Source organism: Eschrichtius robustus, chromosome 13 (assembly GCF_028021215.1).
Source record: "Eschrichtius robustus isolate mEscRob2 chromosome 13, mEscRob2.pri, whole genome shotgun sequence".
Classification (NCBI taxonomy): Eukaryota; Metazoa; Chordata; class Mammalia; order Artiodactyla; family Eschrichtiidae; genus Eschrichtius; species Eschrichtius robustus.
In genome coordinates this window covers 31,251,455-31,271,557 of record NC_090836.1, presented here as the reverse complement: position 1 = coordinate 31,271,557, position 20,103 = coordinate 31,251,455, and the positions used below count along the sequence as shown (strand labels likewise).

The following is a 20,103-nucleotide window of genomic DNA, read 5'->3' as shown; positions in this document are numbered from 1 at the left end:
GTAATGAAAATACTGAAGGAATTAAGAAAGGCTATGGACAAAAATGCAGATTACTGTAAAAAGGACTAGAAACTATAAGGAGGAGCCAAGAAAATTTAGAAAATTAAGTTGCTGCGATGAAAGCTGAGCTAAAGACAGTGAGTAGCAGAATGAATAATGCAGAAGAAAGAATAAGTGATCTGGAAGACAGAATAATGGAAATTAACCAATCAGAACAGCAGATAGAATGTCAAATGCAAAAAAAAAAAAAAAAAATGAAAGCAATATAAGAGACCAATGGGATAATATAAAGTGTGCCAATCTATGCATAATAGGGATTCCAGAAGGAGAAGATAGAGAAAAGGGGATTGAAAATGTATTTGAAGAAATCATGGCTGAAAACTTCCCAAACCTAAAGAAGGAAACATATCCAGTTACAGGAAGCACAGAGGGTCCCAAACAAGATGAATCCAAACAGACATACATCAAGACATATTGTAATAAAAATGACAAATGTTAAAGATAAAGAGAGGATTCTAAAGGATCAAAAGAAAAACAAAGAGTTCTTTACAAGGGAACCACCATAAGGCTGTCAGCTGATTTCTCTACAGAAACACTGCAGGCTAGAAGGGAGTGGCAAAATATATTCAAAGTCTTGAAAGGGAAAAATCTGCAACCTAGAATATTCTACCCAGCAAGATTATCATTTATAATAAGAGGAGAAATAAAGAATTTCTCAGACAAGGAAAAACTAAAAGAATACAACAATACTAAACCTATCCTAAAAGAAATATTGAAATATCTTTTCTGAACAGAAAAAGAGCAAGAAGATATAGGAAGGAGGAAATCATAATTTGAAAGTAAATCACTTAAATTAGCCAGTATGCAGATCAAAAATATATATAAAAAAAAAAAACCTGTTTGTGAAAGTGATGATAAACACAAGGAACAGCAAAAGGATAAACATGAAGATGTAAAAAAGGACATCAAAATCATAAAATGTGGGGAACGAGAGTAAGAAAATGCAGATTCTTTTTTTTTTTTCTAGAATGTGTTTCCATCGATATGACTATCAGTCTAAAGCAAGCAGATATAGGAAGAGGTTAACGTACTTGAAAAACAGGTCAACCACAAATCAAAAACATACGAGATTCACAAAAAACCAAAAAGATGAGAATGCAAGCATAAAATAAAAGGAAATGATCAAACCACAAAAGAAAAACAAAAAGAAAGGAACAAAGAAGAAACAAAGAATCAACTGGAAAACAAGGTCTAATATGGCAATAAATACATATGTATCAATAATTACCTTAAATGTCAAGGGACAGAATGCTCCAATCAAAAAGCATAGGGCTTCCCTGGTGGCGCAGTGGTTGAGAATCTGCCTGCCAACGCAGGGGACACGGGTTCGAGCCCTGGTCTGGGAAGATCCCACATGCCACGGAGCAACTAGGCCCGTGAGCCACAATTACTGAGCCTGCACGTCTGGAGCCTGTGCTCTGCAACAAGAGAGGCCGCGACAGTGAAAGGCCCGCGCACGGCGATGAAGAGTGGCCCCCGCTCGCCGCAACTGGAGAAAGCCCTCGCACAGAAACGAAGACCCAACACAGCCAAAAATAAATAAATAAATAAAAATTTAACAACAACAACAACAAAAAAAATCACTAAAAAAAAAAAAAAAAAAAAAGCATAGAGTGGTAGCCTGGATAAAAAACAAGAGCTTACAATATGCTGCCTACAAGAGAAAGAAAACCCCCCTTAGGGCAAAGGACACACATAGATTGAAAGCAAAGGGATGGAAAAGATATTTCATGCAAAGGGAAATGAAAAGAAAGAGGGTGTTGCAATACTCATATCAGACAAAGTAGACTTTAAAGCAAAGGTGATAAAGAAGGACACGATATAATGAAAAAAAGATAAATACAAGAGAGGATTTCACACTCATCAACATATATGCACCTAATATAAAAGCACCCAAATACATAAAATAAATACTAACAGACATAAAGGGAGAAATTGATGGGAATACATTAACAGTAGGAGACTTTAACACCCCACTCACATCAATGGACAGATCTTCTAGACAGAAAATCAATAAGGCAATAGAGATCCTAAATTATACAATAGAACAGTTAGACTTAAATGGTATTTTCAGGATATTACATCCAAAAAAAAAAAAAAAAACAGAATACACATTATTTTCAAGTGCATATCAAACATTTTCTAGGATTGACCACATACTAGGGCACAAAACTAACCTCAACAAATTTAAGAGTACAGAAATTATTTCTAACATCTTCTCTGACTACAACAGCATGAAACTAGAAATCAACCACAGGAAAAGAATTGAGAAAAAATGATTACATGGAGACTAAACAACATGCTACTAAAAAACCAATGGGTCAAAGAGGAAATCAAAAAGGAAATTAACAAATACCTTGAGACAAATGACAGTGAAAACACAACCATACAAAATCTGTGAGATGCAGCAAAAGCAGTTCTTAGAGGGAAGTTCATAGCAATACAGGCCTTCCTCAAAAAGCAAGAAAAATCTCAAATAAACAACCTAACCTACCACTTAAAATAATTATAAAGAGAAGAACCAACAAAACCTAAAGTCAGTAGAAGGAAGGAAATAATAAAGATCAGGGAGAAAATAAATAAAATAGAGATTATAAAAACAGTAAAAAAAAATTAATAAAACCAAGAGCTGGTTCTTTGAAAGGATAAACAAAGTTGACATACCTCTGGCCAGGCTTACCAAAAAGAAAAGAAAGAGAACCAAAAAAAAAACAAAATAAGAAATGAAAAAGGAGAAATCTCAACTTATACCACAGAAATACAGAAACAACATGAAAACGTACCATGAACAATTATATACCAACAAATTTGACAACCTAGAAGAAATGGACAACTTTCTAGAAACATACAGCCCACCAAAATTGAATCAAGAAGAAAGAGATAATTGAACAGACTGATCACTAGAAGTGAAATAAAATCTGTAGTTAAAAAAAAAAAAAAAAAATCTCCCTACAAACAAAAGGACCAGATGGCTTCACAGGTGAATTCTACCAAACATACAAAGAAGAACTTATACCTATTTTTCTCAAACTCTTCCAAAAGATTGAAGAGGAGGGAACACTCCCAAAGACATCTATGAAGCCACCATCACCCTGTACCAGAACCAGACAAAGATACCACCAACAAAGAAAATTACAGGCCAATATCTTTGGTGAATATAGATGCAAAAATTCTCAATAAAATATTAGCAAACTGAATCCAACAGCACATAAAAATATCATACACCATGACCAAGTGGTATTCATTCCAAGCTCACAAGGATGGCTCAACATACACAAATCAATCAATGCAATACACCACATTAACAAAGAAAGTCAAAAACTACATGATCATCTCAACAGATGCAGAAAAAGCATTTGACAAAATTCAACATCCATTCATGATAAAAAATACTCTTACCAAAGTGGGAATAGAAGGACTATATCTCAACATAATAAAAGCCATTTATGACGGACCCACAGCCAATATAATACTCAACAGTGAGTACTAAATGGTGAAATACTCAATGGTAAAAGCCTTCCCACTAAAATCTGGAACAAGACAAGGATTCCCACTCTCACCACGTATATTCAACATAGAATTGGAAGTCCAGCCACAGGAATCAGACAAGAAAAAGAAACGTATCCAAATTGGAAGGGAAGAGGTAAAATTGTCACTATATGCAGATGGCATGATACTATATATAGAAAACCCTAAGGACTCCATGCAAAAACTACTAGATCTAAGAAATGAATATAGCAAAGTAGCAGGATACAAGATTAACAGTCAGAATTTGGTTTCATTTATTTACACTAACAATGAAATATCAGAAAGGGAATGTAAAACAAAACAATACCTTTCAAAATTGCACCAAAAAAAATAAAATGCCTAGGAATAAACCTATTATTTGGGACCTTGAATATTAAAAATCTCTCTCACATCAAGAAGATGTAAATGGGTAGGGTAATCAATGCATAAGTTACTGAGAAGGATATTACTGAAAATATATTTTTTAAAGAAGATGATCACTAGTAACTTTTGCAGAGAAGTTTTGGCCGATAGACTATCTAGAAGTCATACTAAAGGCATTTGTAAGTGAATAAATACATAAGAAGTGAAAGGCACCAGGTTGGACTACACATTTTTAAAAATATTTCAGTATAAAACCTGACATTGTAATTGTTTTATCTGCTCTTTAAGGTGATAAATCCCAAAAAGAAAGGAAAAAAGAAGAAATATACTAACTCAGGAACAGTAAGTCAAATTTTATGTTATTCATTAAGGATTCAAATAAATGAATAAAAAATATATATAACATTTTGTATTGAATAAAAGCTACTAAACACTGCACTGTTTCACTTAGGGTTTTAATGTGAATGTATATAATAAAAAATTAACTTCCTATGGGAATTGTAATGGAGAACACCTTATAGGAGGTAGCGACCCAGCTTCCTGCAAGTTGTCCTAGGGGTTGAATGGCCTCTGAGAGAAGGTGAAATTTTATTATGAATTCTTCATTCAATGAAATCACACTAGAGAAAATCAAGTAGACCTGAAAAAGTATAAGTTGTAATAAGAAATATTATACTCTTTATAGGCTATACTTAAGACTTGTTTTATAAGATGTGAAAGTATTTGTTTATAGTTCATTAAAATTGACAACTCTGTGGAAATGCTGGACTAAATCAGTACAGGAAGGTGCAAAGATGAAAGTAAGTTAAAATTGTGAAAAATCAAAAGCATCCTATCTTGATAAAAAATATACTGAAAATTTTATCCTATGATTAACTGTCCTTGGGAGAAGCAAATATAAGTTCCCTCCAAGTTTTCTTTTAAAAGATTTTTATAAAGCAAGACATTTAAGATATTAGATGGCCTCATTACAGGTCTCTGACAAAACACCCCTTTCTTTTTATATTGTTTAGCTCACTGATTTTGATTTTTTAGTTTTAACCATTTTCTAGCTTCCTTTCATCTTTCCTTTATATCTAAAATGAGAAGTAACACAGTGTCCTTGTAGATAATTTGCATGTTGTTCTTCAAAGGAAGTAAACTGGTCATAGAAAGGAGTCATTTAATTTTTTGGCCCCTTTTCTTCTGATAATTTTAAATGTAAGAAAAATCAGTCCTAGTAAATTTTAATAAAGAATAATATCTTTATTGATGTTCAAAATGCTAGGAAACATGATTTTCTCTCTAACAGAAAAAAAGTCCATTTGGGGATGCAATTAGTACCAGCAGGTAATTCTGCCTTGTTTTTTTCTTTTTTCAGGTCACGTTAATTTCTTTCTTGGTAAAAACAGAAGTTTCATTCCTTGACTATATTAAGGGAGGGTAAGTCATTCTCTGAAATTGTTTCATTGCTTAGGCAATGGTGAGAGGCAAGTTTGAATGTGTTTAGAAACTTCATGACAACAGCAGTCAGAAACATCACTTATGTAAGCCTCTTCCTAATTATAATTAAGCAGGGTTTTTTTGGGTTTTTTGTTTTGTTTTGTTTTGTTTTGCCAATACTGATTTATTGCTAGAGTGTTGTCAAGCCAAAGAAGGATTGAGAGGATGAGGGGGGCCAAAGGAACAAAGACAGTTTCCCACAAAACAGAGAGCTTACCCCCTTTTGCTCTTTGTTAAGAAAACAAAACAAACAAAAGCTATACTTGCCCAAATGGGGAATCTCTGCTATATATGGGCATCTTGAAACCTGCCACCTGGATACATAAGACTAAGAAGCTACAGGGTGATTGTTTCAATAAAGTTAAAAGAAAATGTACTAATTAGGAAAAAATGTTTGCCAACTCTCCTTAGTATTCTGATGTTTGTGCATATTTTTGTCTTTAGAAGATGAGAAAATAGAAAGTTGAATTTGTCATAAAAAATAGATTCCTGTATAAATAAACTCCTTGGTAGCTGTAGATAATAGTTGATTAAAAAGATGGACATCTCTTAGCATGCTCTTTATAAACTTAAAAAAAGTGCTCGATAGATCTGGCTATAATTTGCATGTTGAAATGATGATTTGAAGTTTTAAAATACTAAAAATTCCTTTTAGTTTTTGTTTTGTTTGTCTTTTGGCTTTGCTTTGTGATCATGTGAAGTGGGTAGTGTATGTGTGTGTGAAAGAAATACCCAATAAGTATTGTCAGCAGGACAAATCAAGTAATATTTTGATGTGAATCTATCAGTAAAAGAAATTTTCAGAATCTATTACCAATAAATCACTTTTATTGGTTGTTCACATTCTCCTTTTGAGGATTCTTAGGGCTAATTAGAGCAAATGGGTTTCTACAATACTTAAGCAATAACAGTATTGACAACTGTCATTTTTATGCTTCTTATCACCTCCAAGATTTTTTTGTGTTTGTTTTTGGTTTACACACATCCTACTTATATAGCACTGCCTGTGCTGGAAGAAATGGTAGTGACCTTTTTCTGACAGAAATCAGTGTATAAATGGAGCCCCAACCTATGAAGTACACTTTGTTCCAATCCTGGCTTCCCAAGGGTTTTGTAAGAACCCATCTTTTAATTTACAAATGGGATATGGAGAAATAGAGTTTGAAATTTACTACATAGTTAATCTAACTGGACTTATATTAATTTTTATATAATATTATCTAAAAAGGACATGAGGAATATCTGCATATAAATCATTTTTATATGAAGATGTATATAACAAATTTATATATTTTTAAAATATACTGCAATTACATGTTTACCTGTTATTCATCACTATTTCTAATACTTATTATACAGATATTGTCCCTTTGATAATGGAATCCGAATTGAGAAGCAATATAATTATTGTATTCTGTGTCTTTATGTGTCTTTGCTCTTAAGGACTTGTTATAAGCAATTGGGCACAAAATTTAAATTCTGACTTTTATTAATAATATGGTGAGGAGATCTGGCTTTATCATGACACTCCTTATCACTTCAATTTCCTGTAGTTTACATGAGTCGCCTTAGTTTCTTTCATGACCTTAATGATATTTATTTCCCTTCACTCTGAAGTTATTGCTTTTATTCCTACAAAAAACTTACTCTCACCTATCAACTTACTATACAGTGTAATTTGCGTATAATAATAGCTAACATCTGCTGACAGCTAAGTGCCTCAAGGTTATTAACTCTACCTATCTCTGTGTTGGTCCCTTTCCTTTTCTGCTCACCTCCTTTTTCCTTCTCCCTCTTTCTCTCATGAGTAATATTCACGTTGATAATTCTCTGTTTTTCTAAAAAAATAAAGAAGTTTATTTACTTGATGTACTGTTAACTTTCAGTCTTTGTATAACTAATATTTTCTATCTCATTGCTGCTAGTCAAAAATACAGTTTAATTTACATAGCCTAAGGGAAAATGATGCTTTGGCATGCAGGATATCTAAGAATTTTCCCATCAGATATTTGTGAAGATTTAAACTTATTTAACTGTGAGTTATGGGTATTTATTATGATAGTTACTTCATAGAATTCCTGACTCTAATTATAGGAAATGAGGAATAGAGTTTTATGTTCTCATCTTTCTTAAAAATCTCTTTTGGTATGAAAATAACAAATTGTAGCAATTTGAAATGAAGAACATGAAAGCCAGTGTGGAAATGGAGCTACATCTATTCCAAATATTGCAGCAAATTACTTTTATTTTTCTTAACAGATTTCCTACTGATTTTTTTTAGACATTGTAAGGGACTTCCCTGACGGTCCAGCAGTCAAGACTCTGTGCTTCCTGCAGGGAGCACGGGTTCGGTTCCTGGTTGGGGAACTAAGATCCCACCTGCTGTGCAGTGTGGCCAAAAAAAGAAAAAAAAAAAAAAAAAGATAGACAGTGTAAGCTTTCTTCCCTTGCTATTAAGAAATCTCAACCTCCAAGTAGATAAATGCACGGCCATGATGGAAAATTATGTTCAGCAGACACATAATTACACAAACTTTCTGAATAATAGCAAAATAGAATATAATGAACTACATTCATTTCAAATTAGAACTAATTATAATAATTGGCAGTTAATTATTATAGTTTCAATAATGGCTATTGACTCTCTTGTGAATAATATCAGTCAGAATTTCTAGTCTCTTGCAACTAAAAAAATTCTGTAAACTGTTAAACAACTCAGTAATATTTGGTACTCCTCAGAGTAACTTTTTTCTGAAACTACAGAAACTTTTTTTTTTAGTGTTTTATTTTCAGTTTTGAGGAAAAGAAGTATTATATCTCCCAAATTTTAAACATAAATATCTATATTTGTGTTCCACACTGTAAACATGAAATGTGAAATGGTACAAAGAAAGTAATGTAAAATGAAAATAATTTATTATGAAACTAGAATCCCCTGTAGTCATACTCTCTAGAGATAATCACTGTTAGAAATTTATTTATTCCCAAACACACATCATTATTTTTAATGAGTGGGATAGCACTGTGCACAATATTCTAATGTATATTTTCTTCATTAAATATATTGTATATATATGTTTCTGTGTCAGTACTTATAGATCTACCATATTTTAATAGTTTTCCATCATATGGATGTACATAATTTAGTTTTAAAATCTCCTGTTGATACACACTTTAGTTGTATCCATTTTATTTTCCTATTATAAACAAGGCTGCAATGTAAACCCTGTAACATAGCTTTTTTGTACACTTCATTAAGCATATCTGCAAGGTCACATCCTAGAAATAGTATTGTTGGTTTAAATGGTATGCATATTTTATAATTTGTCAGGTATTTCTAATTTATTGTGTTGACAAAAGGGTAATAATAATAATTTATACTTCTAACATCTGTGTATGCAAGTTTACCATATACTTACCCTTACTGAATAGCATCACTACTTTTTCAACTTTGCTAATTTAATAGATAAATATTATAACTCATTGTCAGTTTTTATCTGTGAAACCTATTTATTAGCCATTGTGATGTCCTTTGTGAAAGTCCATATTTAACCAGCCGTATCTTTGGAAACACAGGTTTCAGAACCTTTTATTTTTGCTTTTCCCCTGCTCCCTCTTCCCTAGTCCCACCAAAAAAGATTGAGTATTTTCAACTGAGAACACCAGACCAAAGGTAGCAGGGAGCTACATCCTTCAGTACAGTAAACACTTCAGATAAACTTCCCCAATATTCACATCTTGGTCTTTAACACCACTTCTCTTCTGCACACATCTAAAGAGACTCTTTTTAATCTAGCCTTGCCTTTTGCCCTGTGATTACATTGAAGAAAAACAATAAAATTAACTAACACTTTGGGCTGCAATCAACGAAGCAATCCAAAATAGTATTTTGGAGGTCATAACTATTTGCAGATTTGTGGAGTTATCAAGGTTAGTTCTTTTGAAGAGATGTCCCACCATATTTCTGAATAAGTACGATATTTCAGAAGTGATTGGAACCAAGTGTTGAATTCAGTTTTGTTTTTATAAAAGTTATAGTAACTACTCACTTTTAACTTAAAATACCAAGATATCAGCATTTGTTACTGGTATTTGTGTATTGTTTTGTTGTTAACTTGGGTGAGTATCATTATTGCTAATTTGGGTGGCATCAATTCAGGAACCTACTCACCATATTCTAGTCTAGCAGAAACTATTGTTGAGTTTTGCTTATGCTGAATCTTAATTGACAAGTAAAACTAGATGTTTTCAAACAAGGTGGAAGATCATCATATAAAACATGAGTAACAGCAATTACATTGGTACTCTGGCTAACTGTGGGTTATCCAAAATAACATTAGTTTAGGTTTTCCTGTATTCATTTTGTTCTCTACATTAATTGTATAAACTATTTTCCTTATACTGGACAACATGTGGGAGCATGAGAATAGACAAAGAGGGCAAAACAGGTGACTGGTGTGGAACATGTAGGACTAACAGATTGTGATTAAACTCTTAGAAGGAAATTCTTGAATCACACTTTAAAATGTAATCTCTCTTCTTGTTTCATCTCACAAAAAATAATTGAATAGAAAATTTTGAAAATATTGTTTTCTCATGAATCCAAGTAGAAATTATGTATAGTTAAGAATGAACACATTTAAATATTAAAATAAAATTGTTCTCAATAGTCCTTTAATATCTTCCCCTTCAAAGAAACTTCTTTATATGTCTAATTCTTAGTATTGGATATTCTAGGCTTCCATTACTGTAGAGACAGACATGGGGGTTTGTAATCCAGTTAACTAAATTGTCACACTCTTCGCTTAAAATTCCTATTTGTTTTTAATGTTTCATTATGCTAAGAGATTTGGGAAAAAAGAGTGGAAAATCAGGCTTAAAGTGGCTTTCTAATTAATCTATATTTATTCAGTGGCTACTCTATGTTCAGCTCTATAAAAACATTTTGAGAATGAACAATTAAAATGGTTACTGACCTCTAAATATCTACATCATTATTGATGTAGATATTTACCTGATTGATTGTTTGTGAAACCATGTTGTTAGTGTGTTACTTTTCATTCATTGTCTCAGTTCCTAACACACTGTGTTTAGCTGCAGTAGACAGGTTTATGGATTGAGGTACACAGTGAGCAGATGAGACAGATGCATTCTCAATCAGACAAGGTCCAATTTTTATGGAAATATTCTGTGAAATAAAAATTTAATTTTTAGACCTTCTTTTTTTCCTTTTTTTTTTTTTTTTTTTTTTTTTTGCTAAGCAGAACCATGCTTTCCCTGGAGCATAAGATACAATTTATGACTTGAGGTAGTAAAGAGTTTTATTTTCTAAATACAATAATATCCACAAAGGAGGTCTTACTGTAGAGTAAAAAAAAATGGATTGCCTCTTCTGGGCTGTTGACATTGGGGTTATTATTTTTAATCATACTCTGTATGATTTTCCTGTGGTTATTTTATTTCTCTTTACTTACTAAAAATGATTTTAATACTAAAATTCTGATATAATTGGCAACCAAATATGTTTACTCAGTAATCCTTAATGTATGACATTGAATATCCCAATTATCATTGATAAGGACAATGCCAAATTCATTGAAAATCAGAGACAGTTCTGAAATCTAAATACTCCTTTAAGGTAACATCATCACTTTTATAATAATTATAATTTGTGAAATGGGTTTATTGACCTCTACAGACAACAGCTCACATTATGAGTATCTGAGGACAGAATCATAAGTTTCAATTTGGTTTTGTCTGCCTTTCAGTCCTCTGTTTCTCTCAGGTCTTCATGATACTCCACCACTAACATGACCAAGGAACAAATATATATAAAGTTTTTCGCATTTCTTTGACTGGCAGATGAATGGGGAAAACAGATCTCAAATTCTCGTGCACACTGAGTACCCCTAAGCAACCAGAATGTCATGTCAACCTGAAACCCTAATCTACAATTTTATCAGAAAATTGAAGGTATTAGAAACTTGCAGACCTACAGACTGCCATTTACTTCCTGTGAAGAAAGCCCAAAATGTCATCCACCTCGTCCCAAATGAGCTTCACAACCACTTATATACAGTGGTTGCTAGTTTCCCTGGTTACCATTTTAATTGTTCGTTCTCAAAATATTTTTATAGAGCTGAACATAGAGTAGCCACTGAATAAATATAGATTAATTAGAAAGCCTCTTTAAGCCTGACTTTCCACTCTTTTTTCCCAAATATCTTAGCATAATGAAACATTAAAAACAAATAGGAATTTTAAGCGAAGAGTGTGACAATTTAGTTAACTGGATTACAAACCCCTATATCTGTCTAGCTTAGATTTTATTATCTTGTGACCTTCCTCTTTCCATGCCTCATATCATAATCACCAAACAAAACAGATGAACCAGGCTTTCCGGGATTAGAAAAAATGCTTTTGTGTTGCCTCTGCCAGAAATCATCTCAACTCTGTATCTGGGTTTTAGTGACTTGGAAGAAGGCAAGATCAAGATGAGAAGCATGAACTGCTTATTTTCCTCACATATTAACTGAAAGGGAGCATGAGAGAAGGTAATAGGGGATCCCCTAAGTGGGCAAGTTCTGGGAAAGAATCAAAATAAGGGGTAAATATTTGGCAAAAAATCAAGTCGGTTAAATAAGTGGTTGCTGAAGGCAATGCATAATAGTGGCCAAGAATTTGGGTTCTGGCACTAACTGCCTGGTTCAAATCCTAGATTTGTCTTTTGCTAGCATAACCTGTTTCCGTTTCTATGAAATAGAAATAAAAATAATAATACCTATCTCACAGAGTGACTGTGGATTAAATGGCATATACCCTCGATAAATGCTAGCTATCATTTTTCTGAATAATCTGAATTTGTTTAATGTTCTAATATGTCTTTTCTCATTGTTGGTGTTAAATGTCCTAATTAACAGAGACATGGAGAGAAAAAGACATATTCAACTTTATAAAGTCAATAAGTTTTTTTTTTTTCTTTTTCTTTAGTTCAATTCTCTTTGGAGGATCATGCAAGGTTATTCCTTCCATTGTAGTCAATCACAACCCAAACTCTTGACACTGAATCTAAAACTTGTCTGAAATTATATGCAAAAGGTTTATATTCCACTCCAAGTAAAAAGTCTTAGGAGAAAAATTAAAGCTATCTACCTATTATAGGCTCATTGTAGAGGCTAAAAGTGGATTTTTTAATATGCTTATTTTAAAGGTGAGTTGAATATAAGTAAGTGCCATTATTAACGAGCTCCATAAGGATTTTTAATTGAAGCAAGTGCAATGATGCTATAAAATATTTGCCTTAGTTTTATACAGTTGGTGGCATTATATTAGATATGTCGTCTCAGGGAGCACATCTTGCCAGAACATGCAACACAAGTTTATTTTCTAGTCCAGTTTCTTTTTGAAAACTGAATATACATAACTAGGATTTTTTTATAGTGCTTCTTGTTGTGACACCCAAGTGTTTTGCATTCATCAAATAAGTCGAGAGCTAAATCCTGCAGTGCTGAATGGGGATAAATATAATAAAAGTAAAGCCATTCTGCCTTCTAGAAATACATTCACCTAAAACATTATTATATCTAAACTAAACTAATCTAAAATGTGATTTAGAAAAGAAACTTTTGGAAGTATTAAGAAGACTCATAAACACTGTTTTGGTTAATGCTTGATTCTAATTTTTATATATACAAAATGCATGCTTGAGAATTCTAAAGATGTCCAGTTATAGCCTTTAAGATTGTGATTTAATTGCCAGCTTATGTTATTTTTCAAATGATTTTTTCAGAACTATATATTTCAAAGTCAAAGGAAATTGCATGTACATTTCATCATCAGAACCAGTGCTAATTTAGCCAAAATATTGACAATCTATTTTGTACCAGGCAGTTTCTTAGTTATATTTCATTATCAGAGTGTGTACTTTTAGCCACACTATGTCTAAAATAGTTTCTTTCTGGTGGGAACTGAAAGCTTGGCAGCCAGGGGAAAGGGAAACAGAGCTAAGCAAATAAGGGTGGTTTACCAAGGGCAGGTTGTGGAAGGGTGGGAAAATTTATCACTGACATTGCTTAGAACTGGTAGTGTATGGTGATATTAAAATGTAGACTGTGTATTAGTAGATTACATTATTGTTTTTAAGTTATCTGCAGACAATGTACCTCCTACTGCCTACACCCTTGGAGGTTCATTACCCCAGCCATGATACACCACTTACCTTCACTATGGGAAGAATTAATGAAAAAAGAAATATACATATATGTTAATGTAAAGAGAGAAGTGTTTCATCTGACTCAACAGAGGAAAGGATAAATATGAATAAGGAAAGGATGACATGGTTGCTCAAGAGATTGGTCCTCCAGCACGCAGAATATTTATTATATGCAGGTACTTCAGGATTTTATTTCTGATAAGTAGAGGGCTTCTTCAAATTAGCTGGTACCTTTTTATCATATGAGAAAATTGAGATTCTGGGACATGTTAATTTTGCAAATGAGTAACAACTAGCTAGCTAGTTGTAATTCTGAAATTCAAACTCCAATCTATAATTTAAAAGTTCATAGCTTTCCTGCTAGGTATCATGCCTCTTCAGCAACTACCTCATTTAAAATGGGATTCTAGGGAATCCCCTGGTGGCCCAGTGCTTAAGACTCAATGCTTTCATTGCTGTAGGCCCAGGTTCAATCCCTCATTGGGGAACTAAGATTCCGCAAGCTGCAGCGTGGCCAAAAATAAATAAATAAATAAAATAAAGGGGGGATTCTATTGGATAGTGCTTCTCTTTTTGGTTAGAGGTTGATATGTTTTATTTTGTTTTCTTTATGTCACTTATGTGATATTTTCTAAACTAATGATTTGTAAAAATGTTGGCCATCTTGCATACCTACCTTGATAAGGAGTCCTTGAACTACAGGATGATCAGCTTACCTACTTGCAAAGTTGTATTTTGGAACACTTTAATTGTGTTTAAAAAAATACTGAAATTAATCTTCAAAACCTGGAGAATGTACAAAGGTTTGTTAATTTATGAAAACTAGATTTAATAAGGACCAAAACTATTAGCATAAAAAGTTTAGGAATCATATCACTTGTCTCCAGTTTCTTTTTATTCTTACTTTTGACATTTCATTGATCCCACAGAAATCCAAAATTTTAGGAAGGATAGGAAGGAAAATAAAGCTAGGATCAAAGCTTATAATTACTTCCTGCAGGGGGATTTTGTTTGAGGAAGTACCCAGATGACACCTTCTAACAAAATTAGATCATTTATGGTGGTGTTTTGGTTTGGGTAGACTGGGACCTTAGAAGCCAGTGTGAAGGAAAGGAAATCTGACATGGGAGGATCAGGTTGTAGAAAAAACCTGAAACTCTGATAGATCTAGAAATTTGATAAATATTACACACTCCAGTTTTCAAAGAAATATGCTAAACTTGGGTTCTAAAAAACTAGCTTCAATATGGTGATAATAATCATAACAACTACTTCTTGAGTGCCTGCTATAAAGGACGGTGCTTTTCTTGTCCTTACAGCAACAATCCAAGAAAGATTTTGTTAACCCTAACTTATTACAAATGAGGTGCAGAGAGGTTAAATAGCCTTTCAAAGATCATATTACAAGTAGGTGGAAGTATTTATATTTTAATTTGTATTTGTGTATCTCAAAGCCTGCCCTCGTTCTAGCAGACCTCACTTGTCAAGGGCAAATAATCCTGTCAGTAGTTTATGGGCACAGGAATCTGGAATTTTGAAGATGTAGCAAAATTTAGAGTCAGGCAGCTGTCTGTGTTGTCATTCAGGTAGTTGAACTGCTTTTAAGAAAGAGGGGAAAGGTAAGGCAGAAAAGTTCAAGGTTTAGTCCATGGTGAGCTAGGGTCAAGAAGGATTAGGCTGCGGCTTCTCTGGTGGTGCTGTGGTTGAGAATCTGGCTGCTAATGCAGGGGACACGGGTTTGAGCCCTGGTCTAGGAAGATCCCACATGCCGCGGAGCAACTAGGCCCGTGAGCCACAACTACTGAGCCTGCGCGTCTGGAGCCTGTGCTCCACAGCAAGAGAGGCCACGATAGTGAGAGGCCCGTGCACCGCGATGAAGAGTGGCCCCCGCTTGCCACAACTAGAGAAAGCCCTAGCACAGAAACGAAGACCCAACATAGCAATCAATCAATCAATAAATAAAATCTTAAAAAAAAAAAAAGGAATTGTGTGTTTAAAAAAAAAGAAGGATTAGGCTGGATAATAGTGCTTGAGGAAGTGAACCTGAGTTCAGGGCAGGTTCCAGAACCCAAGGGTGAACTAGAGTGCATCTCAGTAAATCAAGGCAGAAGCATAGTCAAGGCAAGAATGAAAAGAATATTAGAGTTGGGTGGGCATCTCAACTTCATTTAGGGTTCTAGATTCCAATAGCTAGTTGGTCTGAATCTGCCTTTGTCAAGATTAATTTAAAGAAAGGTGGAGAAAGTTCATCTTTCATGTTGGATAACGTTCAGTTTGTTCAACTGAACAGAATTTGAATTTGAGAAGAAAGTGAAACAATCCTTCTGCACATCCCCATCACAGTTAGTTCTTGATTATTAATTCATAACAGCTGTAGAAAAGTTATCTAAGATGGTATCACTCTGTGTGTGTGCATACATGTGTGTATGTGTAGCTTTCTTTGACATGCACATATATGTTTTCTATGTATATTTGATGTGCTAGTTAAATTTTCCACATTAACATCTGATTTATCTGTCATTCACAACTTTCAGAAAGGTGGCAGAATGAAATAAGGACAGCTTCCAAGAGTATATTTCAATAGTACTAGGACATATGCATTGGGAAGTGTCATGAGATGTTACTACTAACTCATGAAAATTTGCAGCCGTGCCTTTTTTATACTATCTGGGTTTCTTGAAATCCTGTTCTTTTTTGTCTACTTCTAAAACATAAAATGAGAGCTACACTAACACTTCCTAAGCAGAATGTTTCAAGGATTTATATGTGATAGCTTTATGAATACTCTGTCAAGAGAAATTTCATGTGAATTCAGTTGTGTTGTTGTTGTTGTTGTTTTTTAACTTTGACTTATGGTTGCTTCTTTTTTCTCTAACATTAGGCTTCAAAAAATATTAAAGGTAAAGTAAATAAATTAAAAAAAATAAAAAGGTAACAATTACTGATAAAGATTTATTTTACTTTTATGACAAATCATTTATCAAAATCTTCAAGAAATCTGTTTTAGCCTAAGGTTGTAGTATTGCTAGCAACTTTCTTTAAAACTTTTATTAGCTAATATTTTCAAAATACAAAAAATGTGGCCCTTGCCATAATAAGTATACATTATTATATGAATGAGAACATTTAAGAATTGTGGGAATGAACAAGCTGTTATCCACAGTAAATGCACAGTTGTGTTTTAAGTTAGGCTATTGATTATTAATTACATGATAAACTTCTGTGCTGTTTTGTCATTGTTTTTAATTGTGGAAAGTTGAAATTGAGCTCTATGAGTTCAAGGATAGTGTTTGCTTTGCTCCCATTTTCTGTTGATCACTTAACACAGTGCTTGACAATCAGAAGATGCTCAATAAATAATTGTTGAATTGTAGTTTTTTAGTTGCAAAAATCCAAATGGTGTTAAGGTTAAGGGACTATCACAACCATGAAATGATCTGTGAGCCATCATATTTCCCTTCTGATTAGAATACTGTTGATTCAAAACAGTAAAGGAGTGAGATTCTTTCTGATATGCAGAATGAAGCAAGGAAGTGATCAAATCTTGACATCAATTAACCACCAAATATGCATCAATGATTGTTTTACTTGTCGAGATTTTCTGTTGCACCATGATTATCAAATGGTCTTAGTTATCATTTAGTGCTAAATGCATCTATCTTTTATATTGTCTTGGAATGTCCCAAGCTTCAAGCTTCATAGGTACTCTTGGTACAGCCTGGCTCCCCACCTTCTTCCCTCTTTTCTTTATTTCTTTTTTCCTTCTTTCCTTCCCCCTCCCTTCCTTCCTTCCTCCCTTCCTTCCTTCCTCCCTTCCTGCCTTCCTTCCTTCCTCCCTCCCTTCCTCCCTCCCTTCCTCCCTCACTCCTCTGTCCCTTCTTTCCTTTTTTCCCTCCTTTTTCCTTCCTCTTCCTTTCATTTCTTTTTAAATTTTCTCTTCTTCTTCTTCTTCTTCTTTTTTACACTATTTGTTGTACCTAATCTACTTGGTTTTATAATTTGGTTTCTTTAGTTAGCTAAAGGTTTCAGTAAATAAATACTTTTCTCTCATTTTTTATTCTTATATACAGTATACTTCTTCAGTTAGTAGCCATATCTTTTCTTTGCAGCTTTGCTAGGTACAACTGGCTTTGAAATGACCTTTGTATCTCTGATTATTGAAGTTTTTTTTATCTACAACTAATGCTTCTAAGGAGTTGGTATTTATGCTACACATCCTGGGCTACCTTGGAAAATATATTAGAAACAGTCATAAAATGAACGCATTCATTCATCCAGTAAACACAGTGATGTTCCAATATGTAGAAAGCAGACACTGCTATAAGAGTGAGTTGAGCCAAAACAAGGTGTCTATCCCTAAAACCTAAGGAAGATTGAACCAAAGACACAACTGCTATATTGACTTTTATAATGTGCTAAAACCCATGTTCTTGAAGCTTAGAGTTATTTTTCATTCCTAAGGAAGTGTCATTTGAGTAAAAGAACATAAAAAGGCATTTATACCAATTATCTTGTGATTTATGTATGTAACATAAGTGATAGAAGAAGGACAGACTTTCCCAAGCATGAGACTATGTCCTGGCATCTTTATCATTAAGGATATCTGTATAGTATCATTTTTCAGTTTTTGTAATATAATATCACTATCTTTTATTGTGTTTTTATTATAACCAGACAGTTCACAAATATTTAATTGTACAATTAAAGTAGCATAGATTTTATAAATATGGTCTTGGAGGTTACCTGTGAATTTGAATTCCAGTACTGACATTTATTACTTATGTGGAAAGTTAAGTTTTATGAGCATAGATTTCCTCGTCTATAAAAGGAGAATACTAGTACCTTCCTTTAAAAGTTATTATGAGGTTAATTGATAAAAGCTATATAAAAACACATTCTATATGTATATGTTTTATATATATATATGTGTGTCTCTCTGTATATATACACACACACACACACACACACACACAAAGATAATGTTTCATGTAGTTTTTCTGTCCGTCCTTGCTTAATTGTTATGTGCCAGGTACCTGCCTTCTGAGAGTTCTAAAACGTGGTAAATGTCAGCAACTGGGTTGCTGAAATTCAAACCCAGTCCTTTCAGACTCAAAAGCTAATAAACCCTTTCTAATATACCATACTATACCCTGTATTATAGTCACTTTCTCTCTAGCAGCAGAATGACAATGCAATGTGCTGATGGTGACTGTTCTTTTCAATTCCTCAAAGGGATTTATTATCTCAAAATATTCTCCCAAATGTTTCACTGATTCTTTTTTTAAAAGTTTTATGTGTTAAAACTGTTATGCTCCAAATTAGCCTATATTCTTAGCCTCTAAACCTAATTTCTACTCTGAGAAAAAAGTTACCATATAGCTATAAAGAGAATCTATATTAGTTTTTATTAATGTAAAGCACAAAATGTTGTTTATTCCTTAGGGAAAAAACGTGAATTTGTTTCAACACCTGAGTAGTATTAAGGGTTTTCAGCTGAATTTTTATAGAAAAAAGGAAATGTTACTATACTTTATACTAAGAGAACTACAAGGGACCCTATAGTGCCATACCCATCATCATCACCATCCTCATCATCATCACACCACCATTTAAATAACAGATCAAACTTTGAAGTGTTATATCAATTGTACAGTGTATCAAAATTAATTTGTTATTTAAAATAGTCTAAGTAACCATGTTTTCAAATTATTTACTTTTTAAATTAAAAATTATTTTGTAAATTAGATGTGACAACAGGTTATCCCAGTAATTATATCATTGTCACTTATTTGTGTTTTCATGCCTTCTTTGGTGAGAAAGTGGAATTACATTATAGAAAGACTTAGAGGTTTATCCAAAAGAGTGAATTTTTAATACGAATGCCACCTCCTTGGTTTCTACCAGAAAAAAGAAGAAAAAAAAACACAAAACACTAATACAGTAAGATAATTTTGGGTAACTACCATGTGCTGAAATTTTTAAGTATATATAACAATTTCATCTATATAAATATTTATCCATATCTATAAATACATGCAAGTACACAGGAGTGCTGTGAGCACTGAGCACTGAGCACTGATCAGTATTTGAAATACTTGAGTTCTGAAGAAAGCAAAAGAAAATCCTGTGTTTTCAGGATTGTTGGAAAGAATTAGTTTAAGGAACGATATTATTAGACATTATTTTAGCAATGCCATACTTTTAAGGGCATAATAATTTCACATCGACTACAGAATAGTTTTGAAAACAAATTAATAATAAATGTTGACATTGGAGACTGGAAAATAATTATTTACAGTTTGACTTCATTATGAGTTCCTCACTTAGTTATTGTGCTTTCAACTAGAAGCTATTTTCATTCCTGATGCTTTGTTTTGTATTTTACAGTTGCATGATCGTAAAGGTATTTTGCCAGGTTCTTAGCTTGTAAAACTGCCTAACTGATACTATTCAGTGTG

At 33.1% G+C, this 20,103-nt stretch overlaps 1 protein-coding gene across 4 annotated transcripts in view; it reads left to right on the top strand.

Annotated features, from left to right (window-relative positions):
* Positions 1 to 20,103, top strand: part of CPNE8 (copine 8) — a 294,890-nt gene that overhangs the window by 217,384 nt on the left and 57,403 nt on the right. For all 4 annotated transcript variants that reach the window (XM_068561317.1, XM_068561314.1, XM_068561318.1 and 1 more), the window contains 2 exons: positions 4,240 to 4,293; positions 5,312 to 5,373. In XM_068561317.1, the coding sequence (XP_068417418.1) occupies positions 4,240 to 4,293; positions 5,312 to 5,373 (116 nt within the window). The remainder of the gene's footprint in view (positions 1 to 4,239; positions 4,294 to 5,311; positions 5,374 to 20,103) is intronic.